At 39.7% G+C, this 17,487-nt stretch overlaps 1 protein-coding gene across 1 annotated transcript in view; it reads left to right on the top strand.

The window, feature by feature from the left end:
* ube2f (ubiquitin-conjugating enzyme E2F (putative)) overlaps positions 1-14,435 on the top strand; it is a 49,191-nt gene extending 34,756 nt beyond the window's left edge. The window contains exons 8-10 of the mRNA XM_027290996.1: positions 801-833; positions 1,995-2,057; positions 11,060-14,435. Coding sequence (XP_027146797.1) covers positions 801-833; positions 1,995-2,057; positions 11,060-11,110 — 147 coding nt within the window. The 3' untranslated portion in view covers positions 11,111-14,435. The remainder of the gene's footprint in view (positions 1-800; positions 834-1,994; positions 2,058-11,059) is intronic.
* The last annotated feature ends 3,052 nt before the right edge of the window (positions 14,436-17,487 follow it).

A 17,487-nucleotide genomic window follows, 5' to 3' on the forward strand; every position in this document is an offset into this window, starting at 1 on the left:
AAGGTCCAAAGCTTCATAATGTAAATGAAATAAATACATGCGTGTGGAATGAGCGAAAGATAATTGAAAACAAGTCTTGAAAGCATTACAGTGAAATAAAGCTTCTGTCTTTAGTTGGTCTTTCATGATGTCTTTTCACAGTTATTATCTGTCACCAAGTCTCTGCTGTTCCCAGTTGGATTTCCCATAACTATTCCTGTAAACAGAAAGTGCTGGATAATGACAGTCTCAAGACACAGTGATAAAAGGCAATTATCATGTTGTGTTTCTTCTTTCATACACAGAACCCTATACAGCCTATAGCTACTGCCAGACCTACTGTAGAGTCAAACCTCACATTACAGTCATTCATTAAAGAATCCCATGGCTCCTGGTGAGGCGAGATTCAGGGTTCTGATGATTCTCCTTACATGTTTCTAAACCACAGAGGGATATATTTACTATATATAGTGGTTACCATGTTAGAGAGTAAAACTTGAAACGCTTTTACTTGACATGCATAATTAAGTGGAAACATAGTAGGCAGGCAGCATAAAGTAGTATGAAGGAAACATTACTGGGCCACTGGTCTCCTGATGGCCTGGTAATATTCCCTAAAATGACAGTCAACTGTATGTCAATATATATTTTTTTCTGCTTGCATGCTATATGTATGTATGTATGTATGCTTGCATCCATGTATATCTCTAAAGGAATAGCCATTTGTAAAAAGAGTATATTTTTTAATTTTTATTTAAACATGATGCAAGTGAGATAATTTGACTATTTGATCCTTAATGCGTTTTCATCTGTCTTTCCAGGATGTGGTCTGGGGACTGAACTCCTTGTTTACTGTAAGTTTTATTGGTTTTTACTTTATTAACGTGCTGTTAGAAACGGCACAACCTGAAATTATACTTTGATTTGTCACTACAGTGACTGGGTGGATTACCACTGCATAAATAATTTATAGTTTGCGCACATTTTGGGAACATTTATGGTAAATATATGTTTTTACACATTTTTTTTCTAAAAAAAAAATCTATTGGATAAGGCAAACTACGGTCAGAGATTTCCGTCCTTTAACAAAAATTATTGAACTGAATTGCGTCTTAATTAAAGAGTTCACCCTCTGAGCAAATGAATCCACACTATTGAAATGATTACACTTAACATTTCTCATTATAAGGAGCACTTGAAGATGATGCCAAATAAAAACAAGAACATTTGATTACACATGCTTGTGGAAATGCATTCCTAGCTGGTACTGGATGTCCCTCTGTCTTAATGTGATAATTAATCAGATGTTGGGGAAAATCTTTTGATATGTGTAATCATGTAGAAGACTATTGAAATAGGGCAAAAAGGATTTGATTCTGTGAATATGAAAGCAGACATGCTTTTAAATATCAAATCCGAAATACTTATTTTGAAGAAAAAAAAAGGAAGATAATTTGGATGCTGAAGTGAGCAGCAAGTAAACAGAATATTAAGATTAGTCCAAAACCTTGCTAATTGCAAGCTTGCATAAATCCTTCATTGATCACATTTTGGAAGTATCCACACTTACCCCTGAGGTCAGCACTGTGTCTGTGTTGATAATAAAGATGGTAATGTGCATCAATGCGTGATCATGCCCTAAATCTTACCTCTTAATCAGGAAACAACCTCTCAGGCCATCCTCCCTTTTTTATCTCCGTAATAACACTCCGCTTCTTGCCTCGCATGTTGTGCCCGGCATCTCTAAGGCAACAGCATAATTAAGCTGTTCTGTTTGTCGCAGTTGCAGAATACAGAGTGACATTGCAGACAGAAAATAGTGCTGAAGCGGGCAATATCTCCCTTAGCTGGGACACAAAGTTATTGGGAAACAAAAGTTGAGTTAACGGATAGAAGTATCAAAGTCTGGAAGGTTCTCTAATAAGATGACCAAACAGTCTTCTGGCTGCAATCAATCACTTTTTATTGACTGGTTTTCCCCCACATGTTCTTCTCCTTCTTTGTCTCTGATCCAGGACCTGTTGAACTTTGATGACCCGTTGAACATTGATGCAGCAGAACATCATTTGAGAGACAAGGTGAGGCTTCACTGCTTTGAGGAGTGCGGGACGAGGAGTGACACGTTCAGGGGCGATTCTATCTTGATCGTTTTATCATCAGGCATCAGCATAAATAGTGACTTTAGTTGTTGACATGCTGATGATTCACCTGTGAAGTCTCTATATAGTGTCTCAGATTATAGTCCCCATAATCATCTTCACAGCTGGACTTCTGCTGATAGCCTGCTTAAAAAATGTGTTTGGACAAAACATACAGCCGCTGCACAAACTATATTTTCTCACAGCTTTCTGTACTTGTTTCTGTAGGTGGAATTATGTGATATTCGGTTGAGGGTGCTTTAATCTGGTAGAGTGGGCTGAAGACAAAGAGCGAACAGCAGCCTTTCTGAGCAGAGAATGTTCTCTGATGTTATATTCAAGAGCTATATGCATGGAACAGGTGCATACAGTGTTTTTTGTTTTTTTTCATTTAAAAAAGCTATTTATTCTCTGCCTCTGCGGTAGACAGCAGGCTCTCCAATTTGTGAGTCAAATCACTGCCTTAAACTGCAACTCCCAATTCCCAAACACTTCACTCTCACCTTTGTATGTATGTTTTTATGAATTATAACTTTAGTTTGATATACTTTTATATTGGAATTTCTGCCTAGACGTACCGACCAATGTGTTTTTTTACATGCATCGTGATCAAGGCTGAGCAGGCGTGGGAGCTGTTGAATGCCAGCCTTCCTCTCAGCAAAACAAATATTCAAGATGTTTCGAAAAAATTAGCACCCTGGCTAATTAGTTTACACTTAAACCCTCAAGCTCCCCTCATATGCCCCCTCCTGTTCTTTTCTATCTTGCACACATACTCTCTTCCATTCATCTCTTTATCAGTACGTCAGGCAACGTGGAGAAACCGATGTTCTCAGTGTTGTGCTTGCAGTAATTGCTTTCCTGAATTGCCAAACCGAACCAGTGTAACTCTGCTGGGAACCTGCTGACCAAGGAAATAGTTGTTTAGTTGTGTCTGAGTTGAGCTAAAAGCATTTTAAAGCACAATATTTGACCTTTGGTATATTGCACATACCCTTTCCCATGATGCATTGGGGTTTACCCTGTGGTGCACAAAAATGGTTGTCATGTGACCCCATTAGATGTGGAAAAATTGTGTGTGTATGTTCCTGTTTGTGCAAAGGAAACTGTGTGTGCATGATTGAATGAATGCTGGCTTTGGGGTCAGGGTTATGATGTTTACATGAGTCAGTAGTCTCAGGTGTGGGAGGAGAGTGTGAATTTGGAGCCTTTCATGACGTAAAAAAAACATCAAAGGTCTTGTTTTGGGTGTCAAAAAGCCAAATTCATGTTTTACATCTGGTGGGCAGTGTGATTTTCTATAAATGGTACTGTATATATGGAAGAGTGAAGGAGGAAGTGATTTAGTCCAACTCTTCATGCAAGCACTGGGTTCCATGCCTTATTGGCCCAGGGACACAGACATGGGGTCGTGATATGTTTTAAAACCTAAGGCACGCTGCTCTATCTTTATGTTCAGACTCCTGTTCAAGCAGAGGTGCAGTCATCACCATCTCACTGTTGTTAGGCAACCAGTAAAAAAACAGCTGAACGTCACCTAACAAATGTGGTGATATCCTTTTTTTAAATTTCATCAACCGCTTCAAATAGAAATTAAAGGACAAAACAAAATCTGTTCTAACACCAAGCCTGATAATGATTATAAAGTATATATATATATTAAGTATATCCTGTGGGTGAAACGGTGAACAAGTATTTTTTTCTTATTTTTCTTCATACCTTCGTAATAGAAGAAAGGCTGCACTGACATATGGGGTGGAAATAAATATGTTTAACACTGGTTACATAAACATACAGTATCTACATTCTTCAACAGGAATACATTTAAATTTCTGTCAGAAGTTATTATACGGTAAGCAATAGCACTAGTACGCAATTTTAAATTTAAATGCTGTTTTATTTTCCAAACTCCTGTTGAAACAGGCTATCGGGTGGATCATTAAACGTAGAAGTTTTAAGTTACGAAGAGAACAGCACTTTGATTTCTCACATGCCAACATTGTTTGTTACATACACTCACTCGCAAAAGGGGGAGACAAAAGTTTCGAACTGCAGCTTTAAAGTATTCATTTAATTCCTGATGGTGTGTTCCTTCTACTGTGCAGCTGCTAATTTACAGAAAGCAGTATCCTCGCAAACTGTACTGGTCTTAATTCAATCATTTTGTAATTTGATGGAGGTGGTTGAATGAAAATAAATTCTCTAGAAGTTTTTGGTGCTGCTTCACCGTGTTTGTTGTGGTTCTCTGGAGTCACAACAACTAAAAACACAAAGTCATCTAACCGTGACCCCCTCCCACTGAGTCACAGCCTGCTGTAATCAACTTCGGCAGTGAGTAGGTGGAGCTGTGGGAGTGTGTGTGTGTGTGTGTGTATCAGCACGCACTTATGCTTGTGTATGTGAATGTGTGTGTTTGTGTGTGTTGAGGCTTTTTGAAGTGGAGCTCCTCCTGTGGCAGCTCTCTGAATACATTTACTGACTAAAGTGGCTGAAATGAAGCACCCTCATGGGCAATTTTGTGTGTGTGTGACTGAATAGTACCGTTGTTGGTTGTGAGTGGGTTTGTGTGCATGTGTGTGTGTATACGCACAGACACCTGTATAACAAACACAGTTGGTAAGAATGACAGCTAAAATAGAAGAGACTAACCAGCCTGAAAGAGTCATATGAATATAAATTCTTTTAAAAAGTCCATAGTGTTGTTATTATCTTCGGTATTCCTCTCACAAGGAATCATGGTTGACATTGCTGTCAGGCTGAAGTCTGACTGACGTCCAGGCTTTCAAAGCTCTTTCAAAGACCTTTGTCTGTGTGACTCCCTCAGTGCTTTTTAGTTTGAAACTTTGTGAAGACTGCAGACGAACACTGAGCTTTGGAACGCTCACACCCTGTGACAGCTTGAAAATCCTCTGAGAGACTTCTTAACATTGAATGCAAATTAATATTAGATCAGTAAGGACATCTTTTATTACATATTGTAAGGTTGTCGCCTTCCCAGAATTTAAAACTCCGATACAATATCAGTATTGAAAAAACGATCCTTAACACCACTTTTGATAAAAAGAGGACAAAAAGGAAAAAAAATAATGTAAAGTCGCTGAACACATCTTTAGGACCTATTGCAGTGTTGTATGTATGTATATGTATATGTATATGTATATATAATATTTTATTTAGGTTATTTCTTATATGACCATTTTAATTCTCCACCTTTTTCTGCTGTTTACACACAAACTGCTTTAACCACCTCGGTTTTTCCTTCTCTATTTCACACTCACGCCTACAACTTTGGCTCTGACAGCTCACACACGCTGGGTTGCCCTCCCTCTCCCTATTCCTCTCTTGCTGTGTCAAACAGGAACAGCAGTATTTTTATAAAACCGTTTTATAAAAAACAAAACCGCAATTCTGTTTTCACAGCAGCAGGTGAGCTGCGTGTGGAGGATTGTTATTGTTAATGGCGCCGGTGAAAAACCAACACGGTGCAGAAGGACGTCAGCACCAGCCAACGGAATGTATTAGATCATACAGGTGTACTAAATAAGCTGGTAATGCTACACAGCATACAGCTCTCACGACAACATGCCAATAAAATATTACAAACACACAGTATCTTACAGCAGAGACAGTCTCAGCAGTGTGAACCAAAGTGCCTCTCTTCCTACCCTTTAACACACAACCCAGCAGCACGAACACGTGCCACTATTCAAATGCCAAATGTCAAAAGGCCGAACTGTAAGAAAGCAGAAGGGTTCAGAGGTCTGCAGTACAACAAAATGAAATATCGATGCCATTGCATCTGGGGTATATTGCAGGGGAGCTTTGCAGAATACTGTAATGTGATATTGACCACCACTAAAGAAGAGCGGGTCCTTGGAAGGTTTGGGACCAGTTAAGCAGTGGTATCCCATCGGCCCCCTCTGCATACTAAATGCTCTACATCTACATTGATCGTTACTCATCAATGTCAGAGACCACCTGTGTGTGTGTGTGTGTGTGTGTGTGTGTGTGTGTGTGTGTCTCTCTCCCTCTCTCAAGTGCTCATTCTCATGCTTTCTTTGGTATCTCACGTAGCTTAGCCTTTTCAGTCAATAATCAATTATGTCAAGCACACACACACACACACACACACCCTGATCTGACACACCCTGTTATTAGCTTTCTGTCCTGAGCTGTGGCCATGTAGGGTCTCATTAGTGTACAAAAGGAAGAAGAGACACCAAGGTTGTTCCTGGGTCACATGAGCTGCTAATTAAAACACAAATTGTGAAATTTTTGTCTTTTTGCACTTTTAATATTTTGATAATATCGCCCGGCTTATTACATCACTGGGAATTCTTTATGTCTTTCATTCAGGCTGAGCAGAAGGAACATGTCTCCAAATGTAGCTGCATGCTTATTATGGTCTATCCAGTACATCCAGCTCTGTACCTAGTGTGTTATAAGGCGCAAGATGATGATAATGAGGGAGTAACAGTCTGTGTAAGTTTGTGCTAAGGCATGGGTAATATTTGAGTCCTTCAGTGTTATTTATGCTTCCTGGTCTCATCGCAATAATGTCAAATCTGTCAAACAGTAGAAAAGAAAAAGGAAAATAAGTGACCATTAATGCCACATCTAGTGCGGTCAACTTATAAACTATACAGTCAGATGTTGCTCCAGTCACCTCATTATGGTGTGCACTCGTTCTGTCCGTTTAGTGTCAAAGTTGTGTTGTGATAGTGAATGACAGTGTCAGGCCAACAGAGGTGTACAACAGAGGACAGCCCGGGCCATTAATGAAGGAAATTGTTGGGATATTCTTTTCTTTCTTTATTGATTTGTTATAAATAATTTGCCATGACATCCTGTCACCCATCCTGACTTCTCTACAGTAGCGAGGTGCCAAATAACGCTCAGCGGTGAGGTGGAGAACAATTCGAGAACAAATTGATTTCCTGGAAAAAGCTGGGATCATGGTATTGTTTACGCAAATTGTGACAGACAGCAATGCAAATTAAGGAGGGAGGCGAGGCAAATCTTTCCTGTCACGTCAACCTCCACCCATTCTGTCTCCAGCTTTATTTTTTATGTACCTTTTTAACCTGCGGACCATATCTGTATTCCAGCCACAAATTCAGTTGCATGCTTAATATTATATATAGCTCATGTTTGGAAACTAAAAACACACAAAAGCAATACTTACTTTAGAACTCAGTCCAGCATTTTCAGTCAGTTTAGATCTCAATTTAGATGAGATGAGGCTCTAACCTCAAGACCTTGAGATTGTTTTACATCAGCAAATAGATGAAAAATACTATTAATACATTTATCATTACTGCTGGGTGTAATAAAAATATGATGTGAGGTGCTGGAGTTCACATACATAATGAACCCCACACCATCTTGTGGTAGAATCAAACCCAGACAAGACTTTGACATTTTAACTTAACTTACAGAATTCTCAAAACGTGTGAAAACACCTGAGACTGTTTTCATGGCTTCCACACCTCTGCATCCCTTGTCATCTTTCTCTTTTCTCTATTCCATTTGTTCCTTACCCTGTTCAAGTCTCTCCCTTCACAGTCTGTTTACCTTATACACCCTGTGGCTTTCCGTTGCTTAGTTTCGACTTCTAGCAGATTTTAAAGTAACTGTTTATACCCACAGGGTTTCATTTGAATCCCCTTCTCACTGATGGCAGTATGTATTTTGAGCACCTGTCCAGATTGCTTGGGGACAGGAGAGTTAATTGCCTTCCACGAGTGAAATGGAGCCAACAAACTGTAAGCTACTGTATAACCTAACAAAGTTTTTAATCGACTGCAGAGTGCACCTGGAGTTCACCAAAGTAATTTGCAGATTCAGATTTTCTGCGGTAGAAAGAAAAAGGGGACAAAGAAAGAAAAGAAATGCAAGGTGCATTCATTTTTGGTATTATTCTTAGAGGACATTTGTTTTGTTTTGTTTTTTCTTTTATCCATCAAATCTTTGTTGGACATATTTGCCTCCTCTCTCTATTAGCTTCTTTGCTCTTCAAGTCTTGTTTAACTCCACTCCCTCTCTGCTGTCTGTTTCTTATCCCTCATTTGTTCATGCCTTTGTGTTTTCTGACCACAAACATTTACAGAAGTTTGTTGAAGACAGCTGGGTAGATAAAATATGCCAGAATGATGGGCAGGTGGATGAGCAGTGACAGACGGACCAGTATCCCATATTTGTAAATGTTAATTTTACACAACCCGTGACACAAACAGATGGACAAAATGTGATATTCCGTTGAGGCGGATGATGTTTCTGCATAATTATTTCATCTTTTCTTCCAAATGTTGATGTGTTGACGATTACCTCCTATAGACACACAACATATAGTGTATGTATGGATAAGAACTGGTCTCGTGAATAAAAAAGAACTTGGAGATACCTACACAGTCCGTGCACCCAAAACACCCAACTTTGTGCTGGTCATTGCACTTGTGGCATTAAAATATGGCCCAGAGGAAGAGATCTCTCTGCAGTTATAGAACCGATCCATCATGTCTCTGGGGACAGATACTCAAACTGCTGTCATCACTGGTGAAGTTTTTGTCGCTGGCAGTTTTTCAACATTCCTGTCTGTCAGCTCTGTTTTTTTTTCTTCTTCTTTTTTTCTCACGTTCATCTCTTGCTCATACACAGAACCGAGCACTGGAGCTGTGGCATAAATCAGCGAGCTGGTGTCCATGTGGGACACTCAAATGTGAAATTTCATGTTGTACAATGGGACTCAGGGGAGTATGACAGCATTTAAAGGCTCAGACCTCTGCGCTGATGGATGGGAGAAAGGGGGTAACAAGTAGAGGAGGGCTGAGGGAGGATAACACCACTAGTGAGAGTACACGCTGCACACTTTAAATTTAGCCTCAATTAAGCACAGGTTAAATATCCTAGTGTGTTTCTTGTGAAGTGAATAGTAGGTGGAGATGTGAGAAGCATTTAAAGTTGGTTGGGTGAAGCCATCCAGCCCAAACACATGCTTGGTGGAGAACTTTATCGTGGCCTGGGAACAAACTATTATACACATAACAAAACATATAAACCTTTATTTCTTCATGTCTTGTTGGACAAAGTTTCACCTCATTCAGAAGCTCCGTGAATTACTTCAGGAATCTTTGCATTGAAGTGATAACGCATCTAGTTCTTTACATCACTAAAGGTACTTGTGTTCCTTTGATGTAATTTATCATTCCCTGAACCAGTTGCATTATTAATAATCCCAGTAAAAAATGTCCCCTCAGCTCCGATAGTGGGCAACCAATTTCAACAGTTTCTATGATTTTCAATGTATCTACAGCACAGTTTTGCTAAGCCATGCACTTTCTGGTATACACAACATAAAGGAAATCCCTTCAGAGAGGATCTGCAGAGTCTGCAGCCTTTGATTATTATTGTGCGTGTACTGTAGTGCAATATAAAAAAGGTTGTAGGTGCAAGCGAACAAATTTAAATCAGCAAAGTCTCCAAAAAACGGTGGACACAAATGGTGGAAGAGAAAGACATAGAGAGGTTGAAATGATGGACACAGCCAAGGGAAGAAGAGGCGGCTGTCAGAGGCGGAAGGTCACATAGCAACATCACGATGTAACCAGGAGGGATGGGTCAAGGAAGCGACATAGGGAGCACAACCAGTGGAGGCATGATGAAGAGGAGAGGGCACGTGTGACCAGAAGGAGTTTGACAAAGGAAAAACAACTTGAATAACATAGCATATAATAAGAAGTAATATAGATCTGCTCTTTTAGACCCTCTGAAAAATCTAAAAGAATGTGAAAAAAAAAATGCAATAAGGTAAAATTGGAAGCAGCTACAAAGAGCACATAGCTTCATACTTTTGATTTCTTTGAGTGCCTGGAACAAATAATTCATAGTTAAATCAACTCGAGATCACGTCAAACACAAAATAAAACTTTCAACTATTGAATGCTTCTTATCCTGTCCAGATAATAACTAGAGACTATTAGAGATTAATTGATCCACCTGATCGATATCGGCCCAGACACTGACAGATCAGATACTTGTGACATGTAGTTTCTGTAGCTATGTACAGTATACGTCCCTGATTTAAAAAATCAATAAATAAATGGGACATTGTGTAAAGCGTATTTTAGCCTGGAGCACAAGATGTCTGTGATATCCAAGAACACTTGGAAACAAACTTTTCCACTCTGCGTCAGTCCATCTTAGATGAACTTGGGTCCAGAAAATTTGGCTGTTTCTGGATGTCGTTGGTAAATAGCTTTCTGTTTGCATGGTAGAGTCTTTACTGAAGTGTTCCCAAGTCCCATGTAATAATATCCTTTACACAATCACGTCAGTTTTTCATGCAGTCCCACCTGAGGGATTGAGAGTCTCTGGCATTCAGTGTTAGTTTTCAGCCTTGCCCCTTACAGTATACTGTATATGCAGAGATTTCTCTGAACCTCTTGATGATATTACAGATTGTAGATTAAAAAAATGTCTGCTGAGACATGTTCTTAAACTGTTGGAGCATTTGTCCACGCAGGTTTTCACAAAGGGGTGAACCTCACCTGTCTTTGCTTGTAAACAAATGAGCCTTTGGAGGACCCCCTTTCCTAATCAATCATCATACTATCACCTACCAATGAACCTGTTTATCTGTGGAATATTACAAACACGTCTTTTTTGTTGCCCTTGTCCAAACTTTTTTTGGAATGTGTGGCGGGCATTATATTGTATTTAATTGTTTTATTTATGTTGATGTGTACAGCAGTAGCATCATTTTCTAGATTCAGCAGTTTAGGGAAGACTTTACTACAGATGCAATTGCTGCAGGGCCAGACTTTAAAATAAATATATAGAGAGATTAATCTGTGTTGATGTGGTTTGTATCGATTGTCTATTTGTGTTTGATGTCCGGCTTGTCCGTCTAACATTCTCTTTATCTTTCCCTGTCTGCAATCCAGGAGGATTTTCGGAATAAAGTTCAAGATTACATCAAGCACTACGCCAGATGATAGACGCATCGGCTACCTACATCAGCCTGCACCAACCAACCAAACTGCTCTACCTTGCCTCTGCTTATCTTGGCCAACTCCCCCCCCCTCCTTGTGTGAATCAACAGCTGACTCTTTGACTCTTAATACTCCCCTCTTCTTGATACCACAAGCCGCCCACGCCCTGCTGTTGCAATAAACTCCATGTTGCAGGAACAAAATAATAATAAAAAAAAAAAAGGAAATAAATTATGCGTTTGAGGAAGGGCTTGCATACAAAAGAAAAATATGCTTATATTATCCTTATCAATTGAGTGTTGCAATGACCACAGTGTCTGTTCATTGTGGCAAGTTCACCGAATGACGCTGCCTCGCTGAGCCTCTCGGAGACGAGCCGTGGCAACGACAAGGCGAGGGATGTGATGCGATGATTCACCGGCGCTTAAAAAAAAAAATAAGGAGAGAAAAAAAAAATGAAACGGAAGACACAATCAGCTGTTCAAGAGAAAGAATATCCGTTACTATCAGTTCTCTGTTCCAGTGCCTGCCATGTTTGTGTCGCTCAAGAGAAATTGCATGTGAGTTACGTATATATGCACACACAGACACACACACACACATCCTGTAGTAAAAGGTGAACACATTCGGTACATACGCGGCCCCACTTGACAGCATGTGAATGAGCACATTGTCCCGTTCTGTTGTCATCCTCCTTGCATGTGCACACACACTTACACACACGCACAACGACAAAAAAAGAAGAAGAAACTCACATGCAGACCTTCTTTGTTTTCAGCTCCAGTGGGATGAAGTATGACTACTAAAACCACAGCCAAATGTATTGTACTGTTTTCAGCTTCACCTCCTCTTCCTCTCCTCACTGTCCTTTTTTTGTCCTCCCTACCATCTGTCTGTTTCACCCACACGGAAACACACACACACACACACCTTGTTCCATTGAGGATGGAGAGGTTTATTCATACTCAGTCAGAAAGTACGATGACATTGACACATTTTTGGTGTGTTTGCTCTGTACTCCTTCACAGTGGGTGTGAAATGAAGCAATAACTACACGTTTAAAGAACTGATTTAGACTAAATTTGACAAACAGTACATGCGCTTTTTGTACAGTGGCCCCCAGGTTTAACAGACAAGATGTTATTGAACATGTGAACATAAACATAAAGAGGCTATGATAGATATAAGTATCAGATTGCAATGTGAGAAATACTGTGAAATGGGTCCCTTGTCGGATCTACAGCTCCCGTCAGTTTACAGAGCCGTATAGTGTGTTTGCGCTCATCGTTTTATTCACCAACCCTCGTAATCTTGTTTTCAGTTAAATGCTGTAAAAAGGTCAATGCATACTTCCTGCAAAGCACCAAACAACAACAACAACAGACATACACTGTTGGAGAGTATCTGGTGAACATAGTCAAGCATAGTAAAGCCAGGAGTTTCACTCAGGAGTTGGTAGAGACCAAAAACAGAGGGAAAAAAAAGAGAGACTAAAAGATTGGAGCTACATTTAGCAAGTGGACAGAGAGAGGGCTCCAAATAAGTAACAACATTGCTCTGTAACTGCTTGACGTGGGTAAATAAGCAACAGTTTGCTTAAAAGAGTCATCACAATTTGTGCTGCCCCTCCTAAAATCCTCGGGATTCTTGTCCTGCACTGTTCGCTCAACGTGAACACCTCAAAACAGACTTAAAACTGAAAGTCAGCACTTTAACCTGGCAGTCATTGTTTCATTTCAGCGTCATTGTTCTACAATATGGAGCAAGTACTTTATAACTGCACTGTCTATCACTTATTCTGGTTGTTGTGGGATACTTCCCAAGCTGTAGTGTGTCTTTCTAAAAAGGACCGCACTCCATCCTCTCGTTCTCTTTGTGTGTGTGTGTGGACTGTATGTTTTCACTGTTTTGGAGTCAATAGCAGAGGTTCATGAAGGCACTCACATAGCAAGTAAACACAGGATAGATAGGGAAACTAGTTATCTATAAATAGTAAAGTAAGTGGTTGTCACTCTGTACTTTTGCGTACGTGGTACATACAATGTAAGGGGGATAACATATGTTAGGTTACAGTCACAAAGCTAATTCTCATGACACTGGAGGCGTTGCTCCTTTTAAACTAAACAAGACGATGCTCATTAGGCCCCTCGTTAGATGGTTAGCTTACTATCGAATAGGAAAAGGCGCTGCTGTGAATTGACTAGAGTAGATGACGAGGTGCACTGCACTGTGGGACACCTCCGGAGATATCGAGCTAACCAGATAACCTCAAACTATTTTTATGAACCTCTGCCGTTGTGGATTTTGGCCATAAAATGCATGTTCACTTTGTGTGTGTGTGTGTGTTTGTGTGTTAAAGAGAGAAAGAAAGGGAGACTGTCACTCAATTAGCCAGTGAGGGTGTGTGTGTGTGTGTGTGTGTGTGTGTGTTTTGCTCAGCCCTGGCTAACGTTGTGCCTCTAGTTTGAGCCGTATATCTGAACATTAAGACTGTTCTCACTCCATTCAGCTTTGTGTTCACACGTCTGCATGAGGCAAAGTCTACGTGATCAGCCAGTGGTGCGTTTTTACTAAAGGATGTCAGAAATGTAGTTGCTGAAAAGGGTTTTGAAATTTTTACGTTGGGAGATGTATGTGTACGCGTGAATGAAGATTGAACATTTTGGTGAAATCCCGTGCTTGTTGAGCGTGTGTGAGCAGTTACAGTATGACGTGTCGAAATGATGTGACTTGTTAGCATGCTCTGGTTCCCTCTTTTTTTTTTTTTTTCTTTTCGTTATTCTGGCCCAGAGTTAAACAGCTCAAGTTATTATTGTTTTCCTCGTGAAATGAAACATATTCAACACAGACAAGACCGGCTTCTGCCAAAATAAAGGATCTAAGAATATGACAAAGATCCATAGAAAGCACATGTGAATGTGGGCGCTCCATGGCATTTCTCAGCATGGTTTCAGTCCACTCAAACCTTGACGGCTAATGTAACTGCCTGTTAATATAAAGCCACCCTGTGTAATCACCATGACAGTTAATTGTCATGCCTGTTGCCTCCAGGATATAGCCCGATGCTCTGTACTTAATCTTAGCCTTACTAATACTCTGATTTCAGCTTCCTATTGAATGCTTTGTCATACGTCCTTTAATTTGGCAGTCAGCAGTGTTTGTTTGTTTGTTTGTTTTCCCAGGATATTATTGCAAAATGTCTGCTTGGGCTAACTCCATCTTTGGGCCAGGAGAGGAAGATTAACAACCTGTTTGTCAAATCCTCAAGCGTTTCTTTCTCAGATTGTATATCCATTTTTTAAGATATATTAAAGAGAATCTAAATAAACCTGATGTGTCTTGTTTGTTTCATAATCCAAAGTCCTGCCTCTCTTAGTTACTGTTAGGTCTGACCAGCTTGACAAAATGATGTGATTCAGATCTCAATAAAAGAACATTGCACCTGCTGTATGTGTCTACATTTGCACTTTTGGGGGGGGATCAGTAAAATGCTACCTCTTTTTACATCACGTATATATCCAAGTAATACCAATTTACCAGTTCAGGGTGCCACATATCCTTACAGAGATAATATAATCAAATCTATTCCACATTACCAGAGAAATAAGGAGGAAACAAACCCGGCTGATGTTGGTGATCTGACATTAGGTCATTAGTTAGCAAGTGTTACAGGTCCCCTAACAACATCATTAAACCATCTTTGGTTGTATTTCCAACAGAGATGAGTATAGCATGTCAAAGTAAAAGGGAAAGTTGAGCATGGTTCTGCTGGGTTTTGAGCACAGAGCAAAAAGGCATCTTACAATAGTCAGATAATTATTTTAGGACTGCAAATAATTCATTTCATGACAAGTTTTCCAATTAATAATGTGGTCTATAAATTGCCATCTTTATTGCCTTACAGTCCAAACTCCAAAGATGTTCAGGTGATTTGTCCTTATTTGTTAAGAGATTTTATGGTTTCATGGATCTCAGACTTTGGTAATCTCCTCACTTTTCCTCATTAGAGTCACCATGAGGGTAATATTTGTGGTTTTGAGTGAAATGCCTTAACAACCATGGGATCGATTGTGATGAAATTTGATTGATGAACCGCAATTACCCGCAGAACTAATGACATTCAAGTACAAGTGTCAAAGTTAAGTCAAGATACAGATAGCATCACAAGTCTTCTTAATTTCCTCTAATAGTTTTAGCATTTCCCCAATTTAACGTCACCTCTCTGACCTGTCCCTGACCCTCGTTCTGTTCTGGACTTCTTCTATTTCTACATTAACCTGAACTTTGCCTTACTCCACCAGCTTTAGCAACAAAATCATATTAGAGAAGTGAAAACAGAACTTGTGAGGAGTAGGAACTCACATACACATCATATGATTTAAGACGTCTGAAACACAGTATTAACCTAATTTTTTACTTACTTTTTAAACTTTTTATAATATTTACTGATTTAAACTTGACTTGTGTTGTTTGTCTGTTGTTTGTAGCTATAGAGTGACAGTCTGCTCTTCGCACCTCAAAGTGAGGTGTAGGATTTCAGCACATGCGCCTGCTCACACGCTTGCACACAATGTTTCACTCCATCTGACATCTGTCAGCCATTCACACATTTGACTTGGCTGAGGAAGACACACACAAACTCGATGCCAACATCTACCGGTCCCTCACACAGCACATCATTACACCTGGTTTTGGAGGAAACCAATCATACTGCACACTCGTCCTCTGGCAATACTAACTTGTGTGTGCAATGACAGCTGACCGCCATAGACGGGTAATATAATATAAAATAGCTGAATGCTATAAAACACATTTCTTCACAACAACAACTTCACAATCTGCTGAGCTAAAACGCTCTTCCTCCTTCAACAAGCTTCGGTTTATTTAAATTAAAGTGCGTATCACGTCTTCCATTAACAGCTTTGGGAAGGAGGTGAGAGAATAATGAGGAGCAGCAGAAAATCTGTCCCTGTGTAGTTCCTCTTGATGGCACACCTGCCACCACAAGGAATAAATAAATGGGTCTAAATGATGTGTCATTTGTCAAAAAAATAAAAACCTGACTGCCTAATATGGGGCACTGACTTTGATCAAAAAGAAAATAATGTCAGCCTGAATCTAAATCTGCGTTGTGTCTGTGTAGCAGGGCTCGCTGCCACCGTGGGTTCCCCTGCACAATTAATCACAACAATTTGTTACAGATAATTTTTCATTTATTCTTTCCTCTGCACACACACACACACACTTCTACACAATTACAGCGCACATTATATTATATATTATTATTATATTACACTGTCTATTAACAAAACTTACAAACTCATATATTACTCCTGTCTTTCTGTCTGTGTGACCATCTCTCAAAAGAATATGATTAGACACCAAGCTGTGTTAATCACCTCACCTGGCTCTGCCATCCTGAGCGTCTCCACAATCTGTTGCTGTTGTAGCTTGTAAATTGACCCTATAGCATATAATGTTATGACTCATCTCCTGAGTAATTTCCTTAATAATCTCATGGGGCAATCAAAGGGAAGCAATTCATGTTGGAAATGTATATACATTGTATCTTTGTTATGGTTTATTAAGTGTGGAAGTACACAGCGTAGAATGATGTAAACACCAAAGTACAAAGACAGCTTTTTGGGGTGGATGCACATTTATTTGCAAGAACTATCCATGTGGGAATATTAGCTTCAAAATGTGAAAGTGGACTGTGCCTTATTTTTAAATGACAGCAGTACTACTTGTAATAATGGTCTTTAAAAGTATTATTTGCAACCTCTGACTGGTGCGTAATCCTCCTGTGTGAGTATTCAAGTCTATATAGCCAAGAATGTGTTCGTCTAAACTGAAACTGATTGTACTGTCAAAGCAGAAGTTTGATTTTTTTGTTAATCTCTTCTCTCCTTCATCGTCTTCTAACCTTTCTGGACCGCACACACAGAAATGTTTATGGCCCATCTCTTTTTGATTTTCTTTCCACACAACAACAGAAGCAATCTTTCAATTTGCAGATGCACAGTGTAGCAGAGAAGATAATCAGAGAATGTAATTTGTGTTCGTCATCGTCATCCTGTCTGAATACTGTGTGTGTGTTGTTGTGTGTGTGTGTGTGTGTGTGTGTGTGTGTGTGTGTGTGTGTGTGTGTGTGTGGTGAAGGGTGGAGTAGTGTCAGTTGTGGATGAAGACAGAAAGCTGTTATACATCATGGTTCCAGACCCTGGTTAAAGCTAAAATACCTTTATTATGTGTCTCAGATTGAATGTATAACCACACATGTAGCCCGTAGGGCAGCCTATATGACACACAATCATGCTTTCTCCACTGGAATGACACCTTAGAGGCCATTTTAACACATTTTCTCAGGCGCTGCAGTT

Source organism: Larimichthys crocea, chromosome XVIII (genome assembly GCF_000972845.2).
Source record: "Larimichthys crocea isolate SSNF chromosome XVIII, L_crocea_2.0, whole genome shotgun sequence".
NCBI classification, from domain to species: Eukaryota; Metazoa; Chordata; class Actinopteri; family Sciaenidae; genus Larimichthys; species Larimichthys crocea.